Raw genomic sequence first — 23,305 nt, 5'->3', positions numbered from 1 at the left:
GAGAGAGAGAGAGAGAGGAGAGAGAGAGGAAAGAGAGAGAGAGAGAGAGAGAGAGAGAGAGAGAGAGAGAGAGAGAGAGAGAGAGAGAGAGAGAGAGAAGGTGAAGGGGAAGTGCAATCAAGGAGAACATGCCAATTCAGCAAAATTGAGTGACAGCAGCAAATGATTAGCAGGAGGCAAACTGCAACCAGAGCAAATGCTGTCCATCTTGTCTTGCTCTACTGTAAATGGAATTCAAATCAGCTCAATTTAAATTAGCTCTCTCTCTCTCTCTCTCTCTGCAGATGAATAATCCTGTTGAAAACACCAGAAATCGTTTATTGTTTTCAAGAAAATATCAGAAGAATCCATGAAAGAGGGACGCAGTGAATCAGGGAGGGGAGAAACAGACACTTCAAATGTGCTTAACCGCCCTTTTTCTCCTCTCTCTCTCTCTCTCTCTCTCTCTCTCTCTCTCTCTCTCTCTCTCTCTCTCTCTCTCTCTCTCTCTCTCTCTCTCTCTCTCTCTCTCTCTCTCTCTCCTCTCTCTCTCTCTCTCTCTTTTTCTCTCTCTCTCACACTCTCTCTCCCCACCCTCACATCCCTTTCACATCCCACACCCTGTGAATCCATCTGCCTGAGCAGATCTTGTCGGCAGAGTCACATCAGTTGGGAAGCTGGAAGGAAAATAGAGTGATGGGGGTGGGGGGGTGGAGGGGGCTCACAGGTATTTCTGTGCTCTTTTTTCTTCATTTAAAACATTTGCTTACTATTTCTGATTTATTTTTTGGAAATAATGATATAATCCATGCTAATCGCAGCCTATATTCAAAATGCTATCACTCACATTCCTCTTACATTACACTGTCCCTCCCCACCTCAAAACTGCAGGATAATGTAATAACTCAAAAGACAGTTAATGTTTTTTGTCTTGAAGCCAATGAAAAAGTATTGAGATACAATTAAATGTTATCACTTGCCTCTCATGTGGCAGTATTAGTATTTTGGTTCATTTTATATAAGGTTATGAGAAAGGGGACATTTAATCACACACACCATGATAAACAGCAAGTATAACAAAAAGTCTTAAGTCTTATTTCCTTTGTGGCTTTTGATGTTGAAAGATGCATGAATCCAGGGGACGGGTGACATCATATTACCAGCCAAACCAATGCAATAAATGTCTCCATCATCGTCAAAAAAATCAATCAGTCAAGTGTTAAATGAGTTGCACCATTTTCTGCTAATGGAATACAGTTCATTTAGCTGCTATCGTACAATCAAATCAATTCAGAAAATCAATGATGAATTAACATATAATGATCAAATCGCTTACAGTATGAACAAAACAAAAAGACACTGAACGCACAGACAAAGAGGTAACAACTAAATTCATCCATCTATTCATTTACTGTTGCTTATCCATAATTGTCATTTTAAAAGAAAAAATATTGAATTTCATGTGAGAGAGAGATTGTTTTGCCCCAAGAGTGATCTCTGGTTTCATATCCCTGATGGCATGAGTTCCCCCGTTTTTTCCCATAATGCACCACAGCATGGGCTGCAATCCTACACTGTCTTGTTGCTCCATGCATGCTACATTACACACACCCACACATACACACACATTTGTCTTTATATCCTTGTGAGGACACTCAATGAGATAATGCATTTCCTAGTCCCTTACCATAACATTAACCATCACACCTAAATGCCTAAACACAAGCCTCACCATAACCTGAACCTAAACCCAGTTCTAACCCTGACCTTAAAACCAAGTGTTAACCCTCAAATTTGAAGTTGTGAGGACCGGCCAAAATGTCACAACACTAGTTTTCAACTGAAATTGGTTCAGTTCAATTGGCACAATTTTCATTATATTTTGACCAATTAATTATGTTTTTATGCATTTAATTTATTGTTTCTGTAAAATAAAATGTCCTTTTCTGTCCTGAGCCGACCTGATTCTTAATACTGGCTATTTAGTCTGGCTAGTCTGACAATTCAACAATCAATTAGAATGAAACAGACAAAGAGAGTAAATACTCAACTGGTAATTATTTGATATTATAGACAAATTACTTTGATTTACCAGTTGTGATTAATTATATTTGTGCCTTTAGCTACTGATGAATACAGCACACAAACACACAACTAGTAAGTCTTAAAAACAACAATACCATACGTAAGTTCTGGCCAGTTGCCCAGGTTGTGCTGCATGGCCATATGGCTGCAAGTAGTGGCTCAGAGTAAAGAAAAAAAAATAGAAAAACAAGGATTTAATGTCATTTACCTTTTTATAAAAGGACATTTTCAAGCATGGAGTTTGGGTTTCCACACATGCTAAATTACACACACACACACACACACACACACACACACACACACCACACACACACACACACACACAGAAATAGTCCTAATGTGACAGAGTCTCTGCTACGCCCTCTTGTGCCACAGATGATCAATGCAGTGTGGGAGACTTTAAAGGTACAGTTCACCCATCCATGAAAATATTTTACTGAAACTGACACTAAAAACAAAACAATAGAAGAAATTATGTCCTGATCAATGCTTAATGCATCAGTTTTTATTTCATATTAAATAATACTCTGTTAAGTAAAAAGTAGTAGAGCTAATTAGGTAACATATATTTGAGAAAATACAGTCAGCATGACAGCTTTCCTTTTATGATTTTGCTTACTTTACATTGGAACATCCTTTTGTGTTTTGTATAATATCTGCTAGGATATGATTGTCAGGGTAATTCTGTTGTTACCTGAAGGTTTAAACAGCAGCTACTCATCTGTCGCTTGAGCAAAATATTGATGATTAAATGCAATTTTCAGCCATCATCAGCACTTCACAGGGAAATGGGGAAATTTCACGAAATAGTACTTTTAACACTGATGGCACTGCTCACAATCAGTGTGAATCTGACTGCTGGTGTGTTCAGGTTCTATCAATGCTGTGTAACAGGAAAATATTTTAATGTTTTAAACAGAGCATAAAGGGGTTTAGTGACCAAGTGATCAGAGGTGAATGAGCTTTAAAGACACTTAAATTGGCTGAGAAAATCACTGCTAAAATATAATATAAGTGTTTTAGTCACCACGGTCATAGTTAGGCTAGTGTATGTAATTTTTTCAGGTCACGCTATAAAAAAACAGGTCCAGAAAGATCAGAGAAAAGAGACCAGAGAAAATTCTGCAGCCATGTTGTTTTTTAATGTTTATTTTGGACCCTCAGAGCTTTTTGCCTCATAAAAAAACCCTGCTTGCATTATCGTTTAATAATTGTTTATATAAATCTTCTGATTTTCTCTGCCTTGAGTATGGAGCTACAAAAGCAAACCAACCGTTGATCACCATGATACCACCTTGATATGAAGAAAATATGAAATATTAATACATTTCTTGTTGTCAAAAATGTAAGTCTATGATCTATAACTAGATTGAAATCTATGATCCTTTCTGTAAAATCTACTTGAGGTAACATCCTGACTGTTCAAAACAACAAATAAGTTGTACCCAATTCAAATGATAACTTGGGAACTCTTGATGGGAGTCATGAAAAATTTTAGGGACCTCAAAATGAGGTCACACTGAAATGCAGAAGAAACTGTCAACTGAACCTAAATTTGAGCGTTAGCTGCTCTCGTACAGTATTTCAGTAACTGAATATCTGCACACTAGAGCTTCACATTATGGCAGCAGAATGATTAACAGCAGCAGATTGGAGAGAGACATAGGATTCGACCACAGTGTGTGGAGGCAGGGAAGGTGACGGAGGAAAACATGCCAACATATGGCTTCAATGGGACTGGGCCAACCTCAGGGCTGCTGGTTTCCCTTCTCTGGTGAACTACAAAATCTGAAATACTCATCAATATTCTTCAGTCTCCTATAACCTGTGATAACATGTGAGGATGAGCAAAACATGTTTTAAACCATAACTCCTTATTTAATGTGTATGAGTGTATGAAGATGGAACATACATGTCTATTTACATACATAAGCTTATCTTTTATACTTCTTTAATACTAGTGGCTGTTTCAATGTCTTTCTTGGGTTTTCTTTTTTTGTTTTAAAATTTTGGTAATGATCCAATAGTTTTTGTCTACATTTGGATTGCACATTGTGTCTTTTTTTTGCATTGTTGAAACCACCATTGTATTGCTTCCATCATTCTATTCACAGATCAAATACTGCTGGAACAACTCTAACACCACTATGATGAAAATCTGAAGAAAGATGGTTGTGGATCCGCCTGTGTGCAGGCTCAGCTAATGAGATAGGGATTGACTGAGCCTGGGGTTGCGTGGGGGTATGTGTGTGTGTGTGTGTGTGTGTGTGTGTGTGTGTGTGTGTGTGTGTGTGTGTGTGTGTGTGTGTGTGTGTGTGTGTGTGTAGTGTGTGTGTGTGTGTGTGTGTGAATGTGTCTGTGTGTGAGATGGTGCTTTCCCGCTGGGGAATATCGATCAAAGGCCTCCAACCATACAGGAGCTTGGGAATGCATTACATCAATGAATGTCCTCACAAGAATATAAAGACAAACGTGTGTGTGCGTGTGTGTGTCACAGAGAGAATAAAAGCATGACAAAACCATGCAGCTAATACCTCATCCAGCTAATCTCTCCAACATGTTGATGTGAGCTGTGCTGCAGATTGAATAACCTTTGACAAATCACCTACCTGATGAACTCTGGCTTTCTATAGCTGTGCAACAAGGTGTTAATTATCTATTGACCAATTAATTATGTTTTTATGCAACTGGTTATTAATTGTTTCTGTACAATAAAACATCCTGTTCCTACATAGCCGACTGAAAATCAAGATCAAGCAAACTTTCTCTTCTTCTCCATGGAGATTCCTGTGCTCCCTGAGTTCACCTTAGGACACCTACATTAGTATTTGACAAGTGTACCGCCCCAGTCACACTCCCTACCCACCACTGTCCCTGGAGAACCTCGAGGGTTTTGGAAAAAATAAATGCACAGCTCTCCTTTGCATGTATTAGCTCTAGAATTATGGTGATAGCGATGAAAGGAACATTAACTGATTTAATGAGCTGTGTGGGCTTACTTAGACTTGCACGGCTTAATCTTTGAGACAAGCATACTACTGACAGGATCCAGGTAGCCCTCAGTCACTGGCCAGTGCGAGAACGCCCGCTCTGGGGCAGGACTACTGGGACAGACGGGGCATCTCAATCTCACTACCGAGTGGTCAACCTGGGGAAGAATGCGGAAGAAGGAACCCCTCCCAGTGGGACCCTCCTCAGCTACAGAGGCGAACCTGCAGGCCGGAGCAACCGCCCACTCGAACACTGGCGCAAAGCCAGGGGCCCTCCAATGGCGTGTCATGCCAATTGATTACTAGGACAAAGTTGCAGATAACCAAATAACTAATACTTTTTTATTGGTTTGCATATCGTCAGTCAAAACATTTAGAAAATACCCAGTGCTTCACACCCCTGCACTGCACTGCTTGAAGCCTAGAGTCTAGGCAATGCTGATGACGTAACTGACCAACAAAACTGAATTCAACATAGTAAACACATCTTCAGCTACATGAGGAAGTATCTGGAGCAAAACTTAATCATAACAAAACAGAAGACATCTAGTTTAAACACACAACCCTCGATCAACATGCAACATAGAAATTACATGGAGATTTTAGGTAAACAAATCTGTGATAAGAACTGATATGAAAAAGACTGGGACAGTATGAAAGGGAGATAAGAAGAACTACAGAAATGTGAAAATAAATCAAATAGTTATAAAACTAGAATTTCAATTATAAAAACGTTTGTCTTATCTAAATTGTTACTTTAGCAGCTGTCATAAGGTTGCTGAAAACTGAAAAATGAATCCTGCACACACATTATAACTTCATGAGATAGACAACACAGTGGTAAGACATGCCAGCTAACTATTAAAACAATCACACATGCAGTAAGTCACAGGAGGGGGGCCAACAGCAACTTATCATGAAGCTGTTTTAGGTCAAATCTATCAAACACTTCAGTAAAAAATGCCAGAAAGCCAGGAGGCCCATTAAAAACTCATCATTTGAAGCTGAGAATAACATTTAAAAAAAACAGCTGCTGACAGTTTTTGCATAGATTTTTGGTTGGAGCAGATTATCAAAATAAGCGACATAAAGTGTTATTTTAAGTGCATGGTTCTAGTGTGTGGATGCAGCACACGGCTCTTCTCAGTCCTCTGGGTGCAGAGACACGCCCAAACACAAAAACATGCGACTCAACAACACATTCCGACTTTAATCCGCAAAGCTGAGCGGGGCCAGTGGCAGCGGCTCCGACCAGCCAGCATCAGCACCTTCAGCTCTGCAGAGCCGCACTCGCTTGTCGCTCATTGACAGACTCCAGTCCCGCAAACAAGCAGACAGCTCGCCCCCTCCCTTCCCCAGACTTCCTCCACCCGGGCTCTTACCTGAAGCTGGCCGGAGAGTTCACCTGGATGTCGCGGCCAGGCGGCGGACTGGGTTTCCTCTTCTCTCTGTCCGCCATGCAGCCCCCTTATCATTCCTCCATTGACTCCTGTGCAGCCGCCCGGCAGAGACACCTGAGAGGTCCGACGATGCTGCGATAGGGTGCTGCCTTCGAGGACTGTGGGAAAAATGGAAACTAAGCTAAACTGCTCAATGAATAATGGTAACTTTTACATTATGTAAACATGTGTTAGTATCTGGAAATGTAATAGGTTAAAATGTAATAAGTAATGTAACTATTTCAATTACTTAATCAAAGTAATGTAACTTATTACATGTTACTATTTGATTACTTTTCTAATTAAGTACCAAAATCTAAGTTCAGGTGTTTTTCATGGATACTGACATGATTTATAAGGGATCATTTCTTATGAAGCAAGATTTATATCTCATTTGAAAATGTATTAATTAGTTCATGTAGATTTTGCAATATAAAATAAAGATTTTTATGAAAAAAGTCAAAAGTCTGGCATGGGCTTAATTGGTACTGTGACACCATTTGAGCGCATGTCATGTTTTTCAAAGAATTAAAAACAGCAATATATATATATTCAGTAACATGTTAAATATTAACAACAATAAAGGTTTGACTTCAGATTGAACCCCCTTTGTAATCATTAACATTTTCATAAGTAACTGTAATTTAATTATAATTTTTTTCTCAGTAACTGTAACAGATTACAGTTACATTTATTTTCTAATTAAATTCGTGAGCTTACCTTAAAGGAATAGTTTCATACATTTTATATTCCTAGCCTATTTGCTTTCTTGTAGTTACGATCATTTCAAATAGCTCCCCACCTATCGAGGTAGACAAGGGAGGTCTTTACCTTAAACAGCTAGCCTGGGTCTGTGCAGAGGATGCTTCACAGAAATGCCTGGCTGGAGGATGAAATGTTGAAATAGTAACAGGAAACTTACATCATTCCCTTTAACCTAACCACAGCAAAATATGGGGGAAAAACAAACAAGCAAACACACACACACACACACACACACACACACACACACACACACACACACACACACACACACACACACACACACACACACACACACACACACACACACACACACACACACACACACAATAGATGGTTATTGCTTTAGGAAAGTTAGCCTTCAGTTATTTGCATATTTTGTAAAAGGAAATTTAGCCTACACGAATACAGCTTTTACCCCATGTACCATCTTTCTACATCCAAACATCATGGTGCTGAACCAACTGATGACCATTGATGTTACAGCAGGACCAGTGTTTGATGCACTGAAAAATATTTCAGATGCCTAAAAATATTTCACATAACCTTCCAATAAACGTACCTTTTGTTTCTCAGAGGACCATAAATATTCCTTCACATCCTATACTTACATTTTCTTTGACAGTATTTTGTATCTTAACTATTCACTGTGTCTATCATGTGTGTTTTGTTGAGTTGTGTGTGTTTGTGTGTTCTCTGCTGTGTATACTTTTAAATAAAGTTGTTTGAATTGATTTGAACTGACCATCACTCAACGGTTTTAAAACCCTAATGGACTCCTTTTATAGCAATGCTTTTCGGCAATTTCTAAATTGGTGATAAAAAAGAGAGTATTGATGTAGAATTGATGACCAGCTATACAAGTAAGATAAGCTGTAAGATGCAAACTGTACAATCAAAATCACAATATGTTGTAAAACCCACACATCATATATCATATCCAAGGATAAGTAATTCATCTGATATTAAATAATGACACTGACATTAGCAATATGATTATGGAGGGGTCAGACAGTTGAGACACAGACTGCGCCACTTTTTATGCTTTTGCGCATTAGACAAAAATGGTTTTATACAGTTATTAGAAATTAAACATGATATTTGGCTCTAAAAGAAAGTCTTTCTAGACTTACAGTAGTTGTATGTTTTGTTTTGTCTCTTTCATTTTGTAGGAAATCTGTTGTTGGCCTATTTGGTAGTTTTAAGTCTTTATTTCATCATTAAACATTAATTAAACTATTGCAGTCACTCCAACAAACAAACAAACAAACAAACAAATAAACCAAATAACAATCAAAATGCATCATCCATCATGAAAACTGCTTTGACACTGCATCCTTTGTGTTAGTAAAGCAACTTGAAAACACAGACCAACTCACATAGCTACTGTATACTGTTAGAAGCTGAAGTTTACGAGGAGACGGTGAAGGCAGCAGGAACTCCCACAGAGAGGAGAGGGCTAAGAAGTCGAGGGAGAGGATGAAAAACATGGATGAAAAAAAGGAAAGTGGTGGATCCAAGCTACTCTACATCACCTCATTTCTCTGCTGACTGGACTCATTTTAAATACCTGATAGCTTATATTTATGAAATATGGTTATGCTTGTAACTACTGATATTTCTCCTGTAGGTCTACATATCTACTAAAGCTTATTAATCTAGAGAAAAATCCCTTATAGTGTTGAAAATGAAATGTGTTAGTATTGTCTTTACGTTGTAAAACAAAACACACAAACACAAGTTACATGAGAGACAATATGTTTACATACTCCTCAACAAAAACTGACCAATAAGTCATGTCACAGAGAAACCAGCAGATGGCAATGTTGTACACAGAAAGTCTGAATATATATCTCCTAATCGTCCCTTTTTTTCTTTTCTTTTACTCCTCCCCTGTCATTCCACCTTCCAACCAATTAACTATAAACACACTACTGCTTCACATATATTCAGTCCCAACTTATTGCCCTCCTAGAAAATGTTTTTGGTTGTAAAAGTTGGATGAAACTTATGGTGGACAGTGGACAGTTTCAGAAATAACTCTTGAATTATTAAAAGGATTTGTGATCAGTAGACCAAAGAAAAAGATTCTAAGCAAATGACAAATGATTCTTAGCTAAACCTAGGGATGGCAACCTTAACTGGTCCAAATATTGAATGAATTGTCAAGACATTTTGCCATTGGTTAATTCAAATCAATCTTTCTGCAACACCACTTTCACTTATCCATGGGAATATATCAAAATGAGTAAGATTTATTGGACAAAAGCCATCATTACAATTTAAATATGCAATTAAATATAAGTTGTGACACCTCAAAAAACCCAAAACTAAGCAACACAAAAACTGTCACATGAATTTATTTTACAGTTGATTTGTTTTTATTTCACCACTGAGCATGTACTGTCATTTTAAGCATTTGCAACATTGGCCAATCATAAAATATTACAGCAAAGATTAAAAAGGGAAACAGTTTTACAGTATACACAAGAAGGTGTACAGTTGTTGTCATACAGCAGAACTGAAAGAGAGAAACATTTTAACTGTTGTGCATTTGCCAGTAAATGTATTGCTTGTGACTGTACATATACACAAATAGTAACCAATGTACAATTAAAACACCAAGTCAACCAGTGTCATAAAACAGTATACAGAGAAACGTATAAGCATACTAAATAAATTACCCGAATTTTAAAAAACTGCAATTATTTGTGTCTGCAATTCATCTTTGTTGTTTGCATTCATAGTGCAATAACTGCTCCAGTAACAGTTTGCTTTGCTGAAAGTCAAATACTATACTATACTATTCCTACTCTACTATTCCTTTAACTCTCAGTAGTGATGACTTCATGAGTTTCTTTAATGACAAAATCTTAACTATTAGGGACACAATTAATCACCTCTTGCCCTCAATAAGCACTGATTCATCCTCTAACATAGGAAACTCAGAAACTGCTTTTAAACCTGATATTTATTTAGACTGTTTCTCTCCAGTCGACCTTATAGAATTAACCTCAATGATCACTTCCTCTAAACCATCAACCTGTCTTTTAGACCCGATTCCAACTAGGCTGCTTAAGGAAGTCCTTCCCTCTGTTAGTACTTCCTTATTAAATATGATCAATCTGTCTTTAGTGACAGGATATGTACCACAGTCTTTTAAAGTAGCTGTCATTAAACCACTTCTTAAGAAGCCTACTCTTGATTCAGAGGTTTTAGCTAACTATAGGCCCATATCGAACCTCCCCTTTCTCTCTAAGATCCTCGAGAAAGCAGTTGCTAATCAGCTGTGTAACTTTCTAAATAATAACAGCTTATTTGAGGATTTTCAGTCTGGATTTAGAGCTCATCATAGTACAGAAACTGCACTGGTAAAAGTTACAAATGACCTCCTAACTTCATCAGACAATGGACTTCTCTCTGTCCTCGTCCTGTTAGATCTTAGTGCTGCCTTCGATACTATTGATCATCAAATCCTGTTAAAGAGACTTGAACATTTAATTGGTATTAAAGGAACAGCATTAAACTGGTTTAAATCCTATCTGTCAGATAGATTTCAGTTTGTAAATGTCAATGATAAATCCTCCATGCAAACAAAAGTTAGACATGGTGTTCCTCAGGGTTCAGTGCTTGGACCAATACTATTCTCCTTATATATGCTTCCTTTAGGAAATATTATTCGGAAACACTCAATAAATTTTCATTGTTATGCAGATGATACTCAATTATATCTATCAATAAAGCCTAATGAAATCAACCAGTTAACTAAACTACAAACATGCATCAAGGACATAAAGGCCTGGATGACCTGTAACTTCCTGCTGTTAAACTCAGAAAAAACTGAAGTTATTGTGCTTGGCCCTAAACACCTCAGAAACACATTATCTAATGATATAACTACTCTGGATGGCATTACTTTGGCCTCCAGTACTACTGTAAGGAACCTAGGAGTTATATTTGACCAGGATCTGTCCTTTAATTCCCACATAAAACAAATTTCAAGGTCTGCCTATTTTCATCTGCGTAACATTTCAAAAATCAGACATATTCTGTCTCAAAATGATGCTGAAAAACTAATCCATGCATTTGTTACTTCTAGGCTGGATTATTGTAATTCATTATTATCAGGCTGCCCTAACAAGTCTCTAAAGACTCTCCAACTGGTCCAGAATGCAGCTGCACGCGTTCTGACAAAAACTAGAAAGAGAGATCACATTACTCCTATTTTAGCTTCACTGCATTGGCTTCCCATAAAATCAAGAATAGAATTTAAAATCCTTCTCCTCACTTTTAAAGCTCTTACTGGTCAGGCTCCATCATACCTTAAAGAGCTCATAGTACCTTATGTACCTACCAGAACACTGCGCTCCCAGAACGCAGGCCTACTTGTGGTACCTAGTATCTCTAAAAGTAGAATGGGAGGCAGAGCCTTCAGTTATCAGGCTCCTCTCCTGTGGAACCATCTCCCAGATTCGGTCCGGAGGGCAGACACCCTCTCTACTTTTAAGAGTAGGCTTAAAACTTTCCTTTTTGATAAAGCTTATAGTTAGCAAGCTCCTAGTTTATGCTGCTATAGGCTTAGACTGCCGGGGGACTCCTACCTCCATGATGCACTGAGCTCCTCTTTCCTCCTCTCTCTCTCTCTCTATCCATCCATCTATATCCAATAACATTCATGTACTATTAATGCATTCAGTAACCTACACTTCTTCCCCGGAGTTGTCTGTGCTTTCTCATCTCACAGGCAATCTGGGCCTGTAGACGTCTGGATGACAGATTCCAGTCCCGGACCTTCTAGCTTCAATGTTTATTTTCAATGTGCTACTCTCTCTCTCTCCTATTCTTCCTCTCTCTCCCCTCTACCCCAACCGGTCGAGGCAGATGGCCGCCCACTTTGAGTCTGGTTCTGCCTGAGGTTTCTTCCTGTTAAAAGGGAGTTTTTTCTTGCCATTGTCGCTAAATGCTTGCTCATGTGGGAATGTTGGGTCTCTTTATAAATTAAAACTTGAAGAGTACGGTTTAGAACCTGCTCTATGTGTAAAGTGCCTTGAGATAACTTTGTTGTGATTTGGCGCTATACAAATAAAGATTGAGATTGATTGATTGACATATGTTAATCAGTATTGTCATGACAGCACAGGCATTATGGCAAATAACTGAGATTAAGAGAACAGCCCTGTTTTTAGTACAAGCTGGGTCTCATTTTCATTTTGGCTCCCAGTTATACTGACATCACACTCAACACTTAATTTCTGAGATCTCGGATTGCAGCCACATCGCTGACAGTCCAACTATCAGATCAGTGGTTTCTGTTTAAGCCAATTATATAAACCAAATCAAATGCATTTAAAATGTCTGTAAACATCCATTGCAGAGAACTTTGAACTATCTGACTTATAGTCATGCATACAGAGGTTGTGACCATCTGACAGCTCATGTTTATGCCCTGTTGGACTCTAATATAGTGATGTTGTAATATATTCAGCTCGGCAATATAAAGGGGAAGTTCAGCATTTGAGGAAATGCTTTTTTACTTTCTTGCTGTGATTTGCTGTACAGTTGGGACCAGTAACCTCATGGAGTCTCCATTGACTGAGAAATAGTTCCCTTGTAAAATAGCAATTTGACATTTTTACACATCAGGTTTTGACAGATTAAACAAAGTAAATACAGTGTGTTAGTTAGTGAGCTTTAGAGGTTCGTAGGCAGATACTTTTACCTTTGGGCACAGCTGTTTCCCTCAGTTTTCAGCAGTGAAGCATACAAGTTAATAAATAAAATGTTGTCATAGCCAATGACTGCAAAAATCACAAAATTGAGACCCTGATTAGACAATAATATTCCTTTGAAGAACTTGATTTTATTCAGTTGCATTTGCAGAGTTGTCTGGTTGTTGATGTGCCATCTCATTGGTCAAAGGTGAACATATGGAGTTAGTCACCTTCATGATGTTGATGCTGTGTTTTTCTCTTTTGATGTAATTTTCATCAAACGCCGAATTACAAAAGGGGGACTGGAGGAAAAACACATTTCATTAATCATAAATTACATTCAATGTCAAAGTTTTTAAAATTTTATTTTATGCTTTCCCTTTCATCACATTCAGACATTAGTTTTACCTTTTGGAAAAATCAACTCTGTCCGTCGTGTATGGCCTCCCTGGCAAACTAATTTATCCTCCTTCACACTGTTTAAAAAAGACAAAAGAAAGACAAAATATGAATAGTGGGATGATGTCATCTTGCTTGAGTCATAAGTCAGTTTGGTGCTGAATGTTACTGTTAATTTTAGCCAAACCACTTTTGAATCAGACAAATTATTCTGCTGGAGTGGAGCAATCAGCTCAGTGTGTGGATGAATGTTCCAATGCTGATTAATACACTAACAGACTGTGAATGATATACTTATCATTCATTTAGGTAAGGTTATTGAAGAATAAAACATCAGTAATAATTTAATATATTTATAAAAATTAAAAAAAAACATCTATATATAGATAAGAAAAAACATGAGAGCAGATACCAAATTAATTAAATTTAAATAGTTAAAAGGAAAATATATTGTTTCATTGTGGATGGAATATGTTGTGATGCTATTGGGCAGTAAAATTATTCATGTTCTGGATTTTCCAAAGATCAGCATTTGTCTTTCAGAAGCTCTGTGACTCATAAGTTATAATAATACATTAGAGGGCACAAACAGGGCCTATACCCTAATCTATGCAACACTTACAGGTTATATAAGTCAGCATTGCTGAGCTCCTGCCAGTCTCTCCAGGTGAAGTAGTGTGAACAGCCTCTTTCTGGACAAGGTGTGTGCACCTGCTGAGCCAGTCCTGGCCACTGCCTGGACAGCACAAACAGCTTGGACATCACTGCCAAGATCAGATCCCACAGCGGCCGAAACTCTGAGGAAAGAAAACAGCCCTCTGTGTTGTTCCAGTGACGTCTAATTATGAAAGTGTGACTATAGATCTTTACCATTATGCTTCTCGGGTCTCCTGCAGCGTATCTCTATGAACATATCTCCATCTTCACTCCTCTGTCGCACCAGAGCCAGTCTGTTTCCGCAGCAGAGAAGACACTGCTCCCTCCCAATCCAGTGAGTTGGGTACAGGACGCATGTCTTGATGATTACTCTGGTGGTTAGATATAAAAAAAATACACACAGGCAAATTGATGGAAGTTAATTTGAGACAAAAGTATTCAGAACAAATTGATTTTCTGCTTTTCATTGCAAAACATGAAACAATTCTAGGCTGTATATCCAGATTTTAGAGTGTGTAAGGATAAGATGGTAAGTGCAGAACAATTCAGCTTATTTTGTAAAAATGCAGATCCCTGTTTTGTGTGTATATCCCATGTACACGTCATTCTATCACTTCTCACTTGGTTCGAACCACTGGTGATTTGGTCACAAGCACATAACGTAAAGCAGTTAATGTACAGACACAAGGATTCATAGTGTTGCAAATTTCTGCTGATGGTCAGTTGGTGATTTTTATGGTAAATGCAAATGTAAATGAATGATGAACTTAAATGCTTAATTTGGTTCAGAAACTATAGTATGTCATTGACAAATTTAAAAACATGTTCCAAGCTATACTACCTGTGGAAGAAGCCATGAGGAATCTCAGGAAGGAAGTACACGTGGACACTGATGTCATCTTGCCTGTCCTCACCCCACTTGTGGCACACTGTGAGGTTGTCCTTGAGGTACATGGGGAAAAGACAGGCTCCATCTGGGTCTCTCTTTTCCTCCCATGCCGACTTACACTGCTTCCCACCCGGGATGGACTCTGGTGCTTGGGGGTTCAGGGCGCTTCCAACAAAAGTGGGAAGGCACACCTCGAAATGCTGCAGTAGAGTGAGTATTATGCCCTCCTCTTTCTTGGTTCCCACCACCTCTCTGACCAGGTCATCATCGTCCACAACCAGTTTCTCTATTTCTCTGCGGACCAAGATGCGGATGGCTGCATTCTGCAGGATGCCTCTGTACTTCAAGTCATGCACCCAGGTGAACTTGTGTTTCACCAGAGCCCCCTCATGCATGAGGAGGTCTCTGGGGACCCCCTCCAGCTGCTGCACCAGGTCATGTCTCACAATGCTCTGTGTTAACAGAAGGAGACAGATGGAGTGATAATATGGTTTGTAAATCATGTATTTGTGTGTTTGTTGGAACACACAAGCAAGATGATAGTGAGGTACCACTGATAATCATATGTCCCAGAGGGCTACATATACAGTATTTCCAAGGAAACTGATTCAATTTTTTTCTTTTAGTTACAGTTTGATTTATAAGTGGTGTATTGTGAGGGTCCAAATTTATGTGGGTACAATTTCCCTAATAGAAATGAAATATAACTACTGACCTTGAACATTGAGATGAGAAATGTAGGCTGGATAAACACTTTGTCACTTAGTACATCGATGTCTTCGTACCAAATGATCACCCCAATCCGGTGCAGATATCGCAAGAGGAATCGCAAGATGGAGTGGAGACTTTCTCGGCTCATTTTAACATGGTTCAGAATTAAATCACACAGTTCTTCGCGTAGAATAATACCTGATATCAGAAACGGAACACGTGTCAATGAGGAAGTTTAAATGTAAAAAAAATAAATAAATACAATATTACATACATTTTCTATAATAATAGTGATTAAGTGTACTTGGAATTTAAAATTGACTCACCGTGTTGGGGAATTTCTTCTAGTGCAACAAGTGTATGGATGGCTTGCTCAACTTCCTCATAACTTTTGGGTAAGACACTCTCAGTGCATAGAGACAAGCTCTCTGATTGAATACACATCAGAATGTGACTTTTGAGTTTGGCAATATCCTCAGTCCTTTTGCAGTCTAGAGTTACGAGATCCAGAACCTGAACAAAAGGGTATAGGCAGCTGTGAAAGGCTGTACAGGCAAAGTAAGTTTGTTTTTACAGTGGCATAATTTATACACTAAAGGAGCTTCATTGTCTTTGTCTGTATTTGTGGCTCATATGAGTAACATAAACATGAATCAAACTGTACAAACGATTAAAAAAGAAATTTAGAGGTGAGTCTCATAAAGACAAAAAATAATACTGAACCAAAATGAGACTATTCATGAGACTACTCAAATAGTAGCATATGCCCATAAAGTACCTTTAAATTGTATTCCAGTAGGCAATCCAGCTCATCCAGCTGGTCTGTGAAGACAGAAGAGTCAATGTGTTCCTCCATTACCTCCAGATTTTTCTTCTGGTATTTTAAAACAATCCTCCTGTTTGCCAGCATGGTGTTGACTTTCTCCTCGATATGTCTCTTTTTCTCCATTACCTCCTCTTGGTCTCGGCACTGGTCGCAGTGTGTTCCCACCAGCAGGACCACTGAATCTGGCACACGCAACTGTATGTTGTTTATCCAGAACCACAGTTGGTCTTTGAAGGATTGTGGGTCCTCAGTGCTGTAGCTGGTTGAAAATCAAAATCAAATAATTTTTTTATCATGGGCTCATTTCAAAATTGTACCCATGTAGTGTTTGTTTTTGTTAGCTACAGCCATGCTAGCGGCTCTGTGAGGCTGTGTTTGGCACAACAGGGCTTTGAGATAAACGCTAATGTTTGCATGTTAATGTGCTCAATCCTGTATGTCAATGTAAACATGCTGACATAGACAGTTTAAGCAATCATATTGTGACCATATCAACAGTGTGGCATATCAGAGTTTAGGTGGAGTAGAGTTTCAACTGTAAACTAAATCTGTGCCCATTATTCCTAAATCAAAAATTACTTGTGTCCCCATTATTAATTTTACAACTCAGTGGTTTCTTATAGTAAAGTGATATAAAAAATGCATAGTTTTGTATTACCGTGTGAACATCTGCTGTTTGACCAAATTGGTTCAAAACGGTGCACAATAGCTTTTAAACTGAGGCTGTTGCATCTAATACAACACATCCCTTCCATTAACGTATAAATGAGACATTTTAAAAAACTTATTAGTTGTTATTACAAGTAAAAGATGCCCTGTGGCACTACAACGTCAAGGACATCCACTGAGCATCCTGCCTCCACAAGTGATTATAAATATTTAATTCTGTTGACTTCACTCATAGTAACAATTATAGTTATAATTATTATAAAAAACAAACATTTTAGGAACCATTGCATTAAAAGATGATTACACTTTCTCACCTGGCTAAATCAATGGTAAGGATGACAAGAGCTCGTTGTGTGATGAAGACATGGTGTGTCAGGTAGTACTCCTCCTGCCCTGCAAAGTCCCAGAAAAGGAAACGGACCTCGGGGGTGTACAACTGGCTGATCTCGATTCCCTCAGTTCTGTCTTCCACTGCAACTGCAACAGGCTTCCCCTCCCTCAGGCTGCGGCAGAGTGTAGACTTCCCCGCCATGGAGGAGCCCAGAAACAAGGTCTTGACTGTCCAGTCACTGTGTGTGTTTGGATTCTCCTCCATTTGAAGGAAATAGTTCTGGATGTCCATGACCCCTCCATCACAGACCTCCTCTGGTGGGCACCTCAGGGGGTTGCCTGTTGCCTTGAACACTGTCAGCTCACAGCTCCCGTTCTGGAAGAGCTGGGATGGGAGCTCGGTCAAATGGTTCTTTTTAACCAAAAGCTCCCTCAATTTCTGGAGACCAACCAGTGGTTGGATGTTTTGCAGGCAGTTCTTGGAAAGGTCTAGGTAAGTGATGCTGGTGCATTGGTTAATATCTGAGGGAAGCCTGGCCAAGCGATTGGTGCTGAGTTTTAGGAACTTTAGCTTCCTAAGATTTGGAAAGATTCCCTCTTGAATAGATCTGATGTTGTTCTGGTTCATGTAGAGACTCTCTAGTTTGTGCAGGTTTTTCATTTCTTGAGAAAACTCCACTATCTTGTTTCTGGAGAGATTAAGCTCTGTCAGGTGGGTGAATCTAGAGATGCCAATGACCCGTTTCAGTTTGTTCCTCTGCAGGTTGAGCCTTGTAGCATTTGTTAGATGGTCCTGAGGAAGGGACTTCAGTTTCTGTCCTGACAGGTCCAATTCCTCCCAACTGTATCCTGTGTTATAAATGTTTATAGGCACAATAATATCACGTTTAAGATAAGCAGCACTGTTTCAAAAAAGCAAGTTTACCAAGTTGTCTGGAAAAACCTTGCCTAGTAACTCCAGTACCAACTCTTTTACTGCAGTCTGTTTGAGATGATGTATGCCTTCTCAAAAATCGAACTAAACAATTGGGCTATAATTGTCTTCTCCTTTTAAGTAATAGACGACTAGTGAAGTATTTTTTGCTAACCATCAGCAATCAATCTGTCATAAACGGCAAACCATGCTGGATCTCTGTTCTGGAGCAGTGTGTATTCTGGTAGAGTAGGATTATATCATTGTTACACATCTAATAATACAGCTTGCTCCTTAGCTATAATTTCATTTAAGTTAATTAATTTTGGTCAGAAATGTGGTTGTTATAAATTATATGGTGACCTGTTTGTTAGTATGACAAACATTACATTAATTTGTAAAATAAATTAAAACAAATAAAACATGTCTTCAATTGCTAACAAGCTAAATCAGCAGTGTTAAAATGCACCAGTTTCCATACTGTCATAACCTTTCATTGGTTCATCCACAACTGCTGAAATAACTTTCAAGTTGGTACAAAACAAACAAACAAACAAACAAACAAACCTTGGAAATAATAAGGAGTGTTGGTGAGGTCGATGAATTGAAAACATGCTCAGAAAACCAAGATCAGAAACCTGCAGAATGTTATAACGATCTTGAAACTGAATTGACTATTCTGAATCATCATCGTCTTAGACAAAATCATTGCACTGTTAGTCCAAGTGTACAGTATGTTGCAACTTCCTGGTTAAAAACTTTCTGAAAGACCTAAAAGCCTTAAGCAGGGGCTGTACAGCTCTAGTAATTTGCAGAGCTGAATGTGACGGTTTGAAGCAGCAACAGTAACATCATGTAATTATGACTGGTGATGATACAACCTCTTAGTTAAGCAAATAATAGACTATAAATATTTTAATTTGATTTGAACACAATGCCCCCATTAAGTTCTCTCTCATCCAAACATTGCTTTACTACATATATAGCTAAATCAACATTCCCAGTAATAATCAGACCACTAACAGTATTTAAAGAAAATAATGGGTTGCTTACTATTTTCAAAGGTCATTTCTTCAGATATTTTTGAGCAAGTTTTCTTGTTGAGTGATTTTCCCTGGAAGTGAGCAGAGAGGACTGCCCACACAACTAGTACACTCATACAGTATACATAGGGAAGTGAAACACACTATTGTGTTAGGTCTGCATCACATGCCAATGCTTTGTTGTTTGCTGTTTATTTTGCATTTTCACTACTTCCCCTTAGAAAGTCTGTGTGCCAGTGGTGTCTGGTGCTACAGTCAATAACCAACTCTTTATATAGTAATATATTCTACACTTTTTACATGAACAATGGATTAAATGACTGACTTTGCATGAAGGATGCTCCTGTTTGACCTTTGTGGGTGTGTTCAACTTCCCTGGCCTGCAAGGGAGGGACTCTGTATGACGCATGCAGTAATCTATAGCATGCATACATTCATAGATTGAAACATGTAAATAAAGTGAGAATAAGCTAAAATGTGTAATACTCACTAATAATGTGGTCCTTTAAAATATTTACACAAAACAGCAGTTGCTCCATGTACTGGCTTGATGTGATTACATCACCTCCCCTTTCTCTTAACCTATGTGTGACATTTCTCCACATCAATCAATCAATCAATCAATCAATCAATCAATCAATCAATCACTCAACCAATTAATCAATCAATCAATCAATCAATCAATCAATCTTTATTTATATAGCATCAAATCATAACAAAAGTCAACTCAAGGCACTTTTCACAAAGAGCAGGTCTAGACAAGACCTTTCAACAAATTGCAAATGTTACCTCATGACATCTTCTTTTGCAGTATCTTAATCATTCATTGTTTCATACCAAATTTCCTATATCCTAACTTTTCCTACATCTTTACCGTGATCTTTTTTTTCAAACATTTTTCAAGAAAATCAAATGTTTGCTTGTTTTTTGCAGTTTTTGCTTTTTTTATTTTTTATTTTTATTGTTGCTTTTATGACATATGAATACTGCAGTCCTTCATTTTTTTTTCTTTAACTTGGCTCTAAGGACAGAGGGTGTTTTGCTGTACAGACTTGACTTGAGACCTTCAACTCACTCACTTCTACTGCCACATTCTTCACAATCTCTTCTGGGTTTAGATACAATTACAGATATATGGTGATGTTTAAATTAAAAGTTATGACTTTATAGTTCTGCCTTTACCTAATATGGTCAAGTTACTATAACAGCCTTTCTGCTAGAAACACATCATTGGGTTGTCTTGTCAAGACACTTGTTGATGTTCCTGGTTAGCTACAATCAGGAACCATCACCCACTGTGTCCTGACTTATTAAGTTTATTACATGTGAATACTGTATGTTAATGTCACAAACACACCCATCAAATATTAGTTTACAATTATAGCCACAGGAAAATACCATAGTCCATGGTATAAGACAAAAATCCACCTCCATTGCATATTTATTTTAAATATGTTTTAAAAGGTTGAATACAATATCAACACAAATTCCAAAGCACTACAAGGCCACAAAGTGATATTATTATCAGTGAAGTGATATTATCTTAACATTATATCTAACTTCTTATAAACATAATTAAGAAAAATAAAATACAATTCATGTTATGTGCCTATTTACAATATTAGAAGACAAAATAACAAGCTTATAGTCACCATTATGCAGGCTTTACATTGTGCCAAGGTGAAAACCTTCCAAGGCAAGAGGGGACTCCTCAAAAACTGATGGTGCAAGGATTTATGTTTTCTCCCATGAGTTGATTCTCAGGTTCCTTTCCATTTGGCAGGTTGATCTGAATATATATATTATATATTGTATACATTAGACCTCCTTCAGGAATCTTTGGGAGCCATAAGTTTCCTTTCACACAAGTATTTATGGACCCATCCACTTGGATTGACTTCAAGACGTAGGAAGTTTTCCACAAATGGGCTTCTCTGAGACCCCTCAACAAACTCATCCAGGGTAATCTGACCTGTAGCCCAAAGAGAAAAGTTCTGGATTTTAGTTGAATAGCCAATGATATCAAGGAAACCTGTGTTTGAGATATGTGGGCAACTCACCATCACTGTTCACATCGATCTCTCGAAAGATGCGATCACACACTTGCTCAGCAGTGAGGTTCCCCATTTCTGATTCTTCAGTCACAGTAGCTTTCTTTATTTTGTAGATTATCTGAAAGACAAATCCAGCAATTACACTGTTTCTTAATAATGCTGCTGACAAATTGTGTGATTTCAAACTCCAGGGCGTTTGTGATGCTTGTGTTGTCTGTTAGCATTGCAGCTTCATTGGTTTGGTGGAGCTGGTCAACGTGCCCAATATATATAAGACCTGGCTCATACTGGTAGTTTAGCGGCTCTTTTTAGCAACCTTGTGTTAGGTTGTCATTATGATTTTCTGTGTAGATTATTTATTATTTCAATTGGCTTGACAGTATGTTTTCCCTGCCAGCCTCAACTGTTGAATTTGGCAGTTTTGTTAAATGAATTTAATCACTGTTAAACACATTTTTCGTCTTTTACGTAGCCCTGTTGAGCCAGACTACAACAAATATACAAGTCTGGTTTGGATGTCCATGGACTACCACAGAAGTCCTCAAAATATCTGTTAGGACGTCAAATAGTTACAATGTCTCATTCATCACAGTAAAGAACTATATGTCTGACCAACTGTTTTATTGAGCTTATATTTAAAAACATGTACAATATACATTTACATTTAAGTTGACATTTGTACATTTTTAAAATCATCTGTAAGCACACAACATGACATTCTTTGCTACTAGAATAGCTACACTAAATAAGAAATAAAAGAGTATGATCTCAAGGCAAACATTTGTTTTAATCAAAGAGGCCTAGGAGATTTTATAAAGTCAAAACTTTGTACCTTTACAATCTTCCTTATTTCTTGTCTGTCTAGACGGCCGTTGTTGTCATTGTCAAACACCTTGAAAGACCACCGCAGTTTATCTTCAAGTTTTCCTCGCAGAACAAGATGCAGTGCAGCAACATACTCCATAAAATCCATTGTGTTGTCCTGAAATATAAGACATCCTGATTGATATTTATGCATGAATATATTATGAGAAGAAATTTCACCTTTTTCCTTTTTTCCAATTGTCTTCAGGAAAACAAAATTGGGTATTAAATTATTGCTGCTTACATTTCACTGAATGAAGAAACATTATACTCACTTGATTCATGTCAAATGCTCGAAAGATGATGTCCATGTAGTCTGATTCAGGAGTACCGTTCTGTACTCCGAACATCCTCTTGAACTCATGCAGGTACAACGATCCACTTGGGCACTCCATGATGAATGACTTGTAGAGGTCCTGAATGCTGTTTACCTCCAGTTCTTCTTCCTGTTGCTGAATTTGCTGATTTTGACCCATGTTGAATCTAACCCACACCTCTGCAGTGATAGAAAAATCCCGAAGTTCTTATTTTTTTTTATAACTAAACTAAATATATAAAACCTGCACTGCCTGTAATAAATAGCTCACTGTCCACTTCATGGCTGCAGCTGAAGGTCTTTTCAGCAGCTCAGGTGTCCAACTGAGTTGAGTGGCATATCTGATTCATGTGATGCCTGACTCCAACCAAGAAGCTTATTTTTAGCTTAAAGGCATCAGGAAGCTGAATATAAGCTATAATCCACATGCCTTATCCCATCTTGAACCTTTAGTGACCTAGGGTCAAGGTAGCTTTTTAAACAATTGCTTTATTGACCTAGAGTCAATAGAATACTTTAAACTATAACTTTGAAAGAGATAACTCATTAGTGTGACTGCAGGGACTATAACATATTTTTACCTTTATAGGTCAGGTCTTGTTTATCACAATAGTATGTTTTATTAAGTGCTTAATCTTAACTTGTTTCATTCTTTATAGCTCAGAATA

General features: G+C 38.0%; 3 protein-coding genes across 3 annotated transcripts in view; all 3 read right to left on the bottom strand.

The window, feature by feature from the left end:
* The window catches only part of mapk8ip1b (mitogen-activated protein kinase 8 interacting protein 1b), a 50,098-nt gene extending 43,585 nt beyond the window's left edge, over positions 1 to 6,513 (bottom strand). The window contains exon 1 of the mRNA XM_062435786.1: positions 6,437 to 6,513. Within this exon, the coding sequence (XP_062291770.1) occupies positions 6,437 to 6,513 (77 nt within the window). The remainder of the gene's footprint in view (positions 1 to 6,436) is intronic.
* Positions 6,514 to 13,101: 6,588 nt separating this feature from the next.
* si:ch211-210p4.6 (malignant fibrous histiocytoma-amplified sequence 1) lies at positions 13,102 to 20,811 on the bottom strand. Its single transcript, XM_062434158.1, has 10 exons — positions 20,802 to 20,811; positions 17,432 to 18,296; positions 16,401 to 16,707; positions 15,949 to 16,135; positions 15,627 to 15,820; positions 14,864 to 15,363; positions 14,236 to 14,393; positions 13,988 to 14,162; positions 13,375 to 13,442; positions 13,102 to 13,268 (listed from the first exon to the last, which is right to left on the bottom strand). Exons 1-10 carry the CDS (start codon positions 20,809 to 20,811, stop codon positions 13,255 to 13,257), a joined length of 2,478 nt encoding a protein of 825 aa, XP_062290142.1. The 3' UTR covers positions 13,102 to 13,254.
* Positions 20,812 to 21,232: 421 nt separating this feature from the next.
* On the bottom strand, positions 21,233 to 22,797 carry LOC133994818 (guanylyl cyclase-activating protein 2-like). The gene is made up of 4 exons (XM_062434030.1): positions 22,597 to 22,797; positions 22,290 to 22,439; positions 21,464 to 21,575; positions 21,233 to 21,375 (listed from the first exon to the last, which is right to left on the bottom strand). The coding sequence occupies exons 1-4, from the start codon at positions 22,795 to 22,797 to the stop codon at positions 21,233 to 21,235; spliced, it is 606 nt and encodes a 201-aa protein (XP_062290014.1).
* Between the last annotated feature and the right edge of the window lie 508 nt (positions 22,798 to 23,305).

The sequence above is a fragment of the Scomber scombrus genome, chromosome 1 (assembly GCF_963691925.1).
Source record: "Scomber scombrus chromosome 1, fScoSco1.1, whole genome shotgun sequence".
NCBI lineage: Eukaryota > Metazoa > Chordata > Actinopteri > Scombriformes > Scombridae > Scomber > Scomber scombrus.
Note: the sequence above shows the minus strand (reverse complement) of the source record. Positions and strands in the feature narration are given on the sequence as shown.

Bases quoted from the DNA above. Each gene is read 5' to 3' on its own strand.
- si:ch211-210p4.6 (XM_062434158.1), bottom strand. The intron at 16,136-16,400 runs GTACTTTATGGG...CCTTTTGTTCAG, and splicing joins TACTGGAATACAATTTAAAG to GTTCTGGATCTCGTAACTCT. The intron at 13,443-13,987 runs GTAAGTGTTGCA...TTTTTTAAACAG, and splicing joins AATGCTGACTTATATAACCT to TGTGAAGGAGGATAAATTAG.
- LOC133994818 (XM_062434030.1), bottom strand. From the start codon at position 22,797: ATGGGTCAAAATCAGCAAATTCAGCAACAGGAAGAAGAACTGGAGGTA. The intron at 22,440-22,596 runs GTGAGTATAATG...CTTATATTTCAG, and splicing joins GAGCATTTGACATGAATCAA to GACAACACAATGGATTTTAT. The intron at 21,376-21,463 runs GTGAGTTGCCCA...TTTGGGCTACAG, and splicing joins GATCGATGTGAACAGTGATG to GTCAGATTACCCTGGATGAG.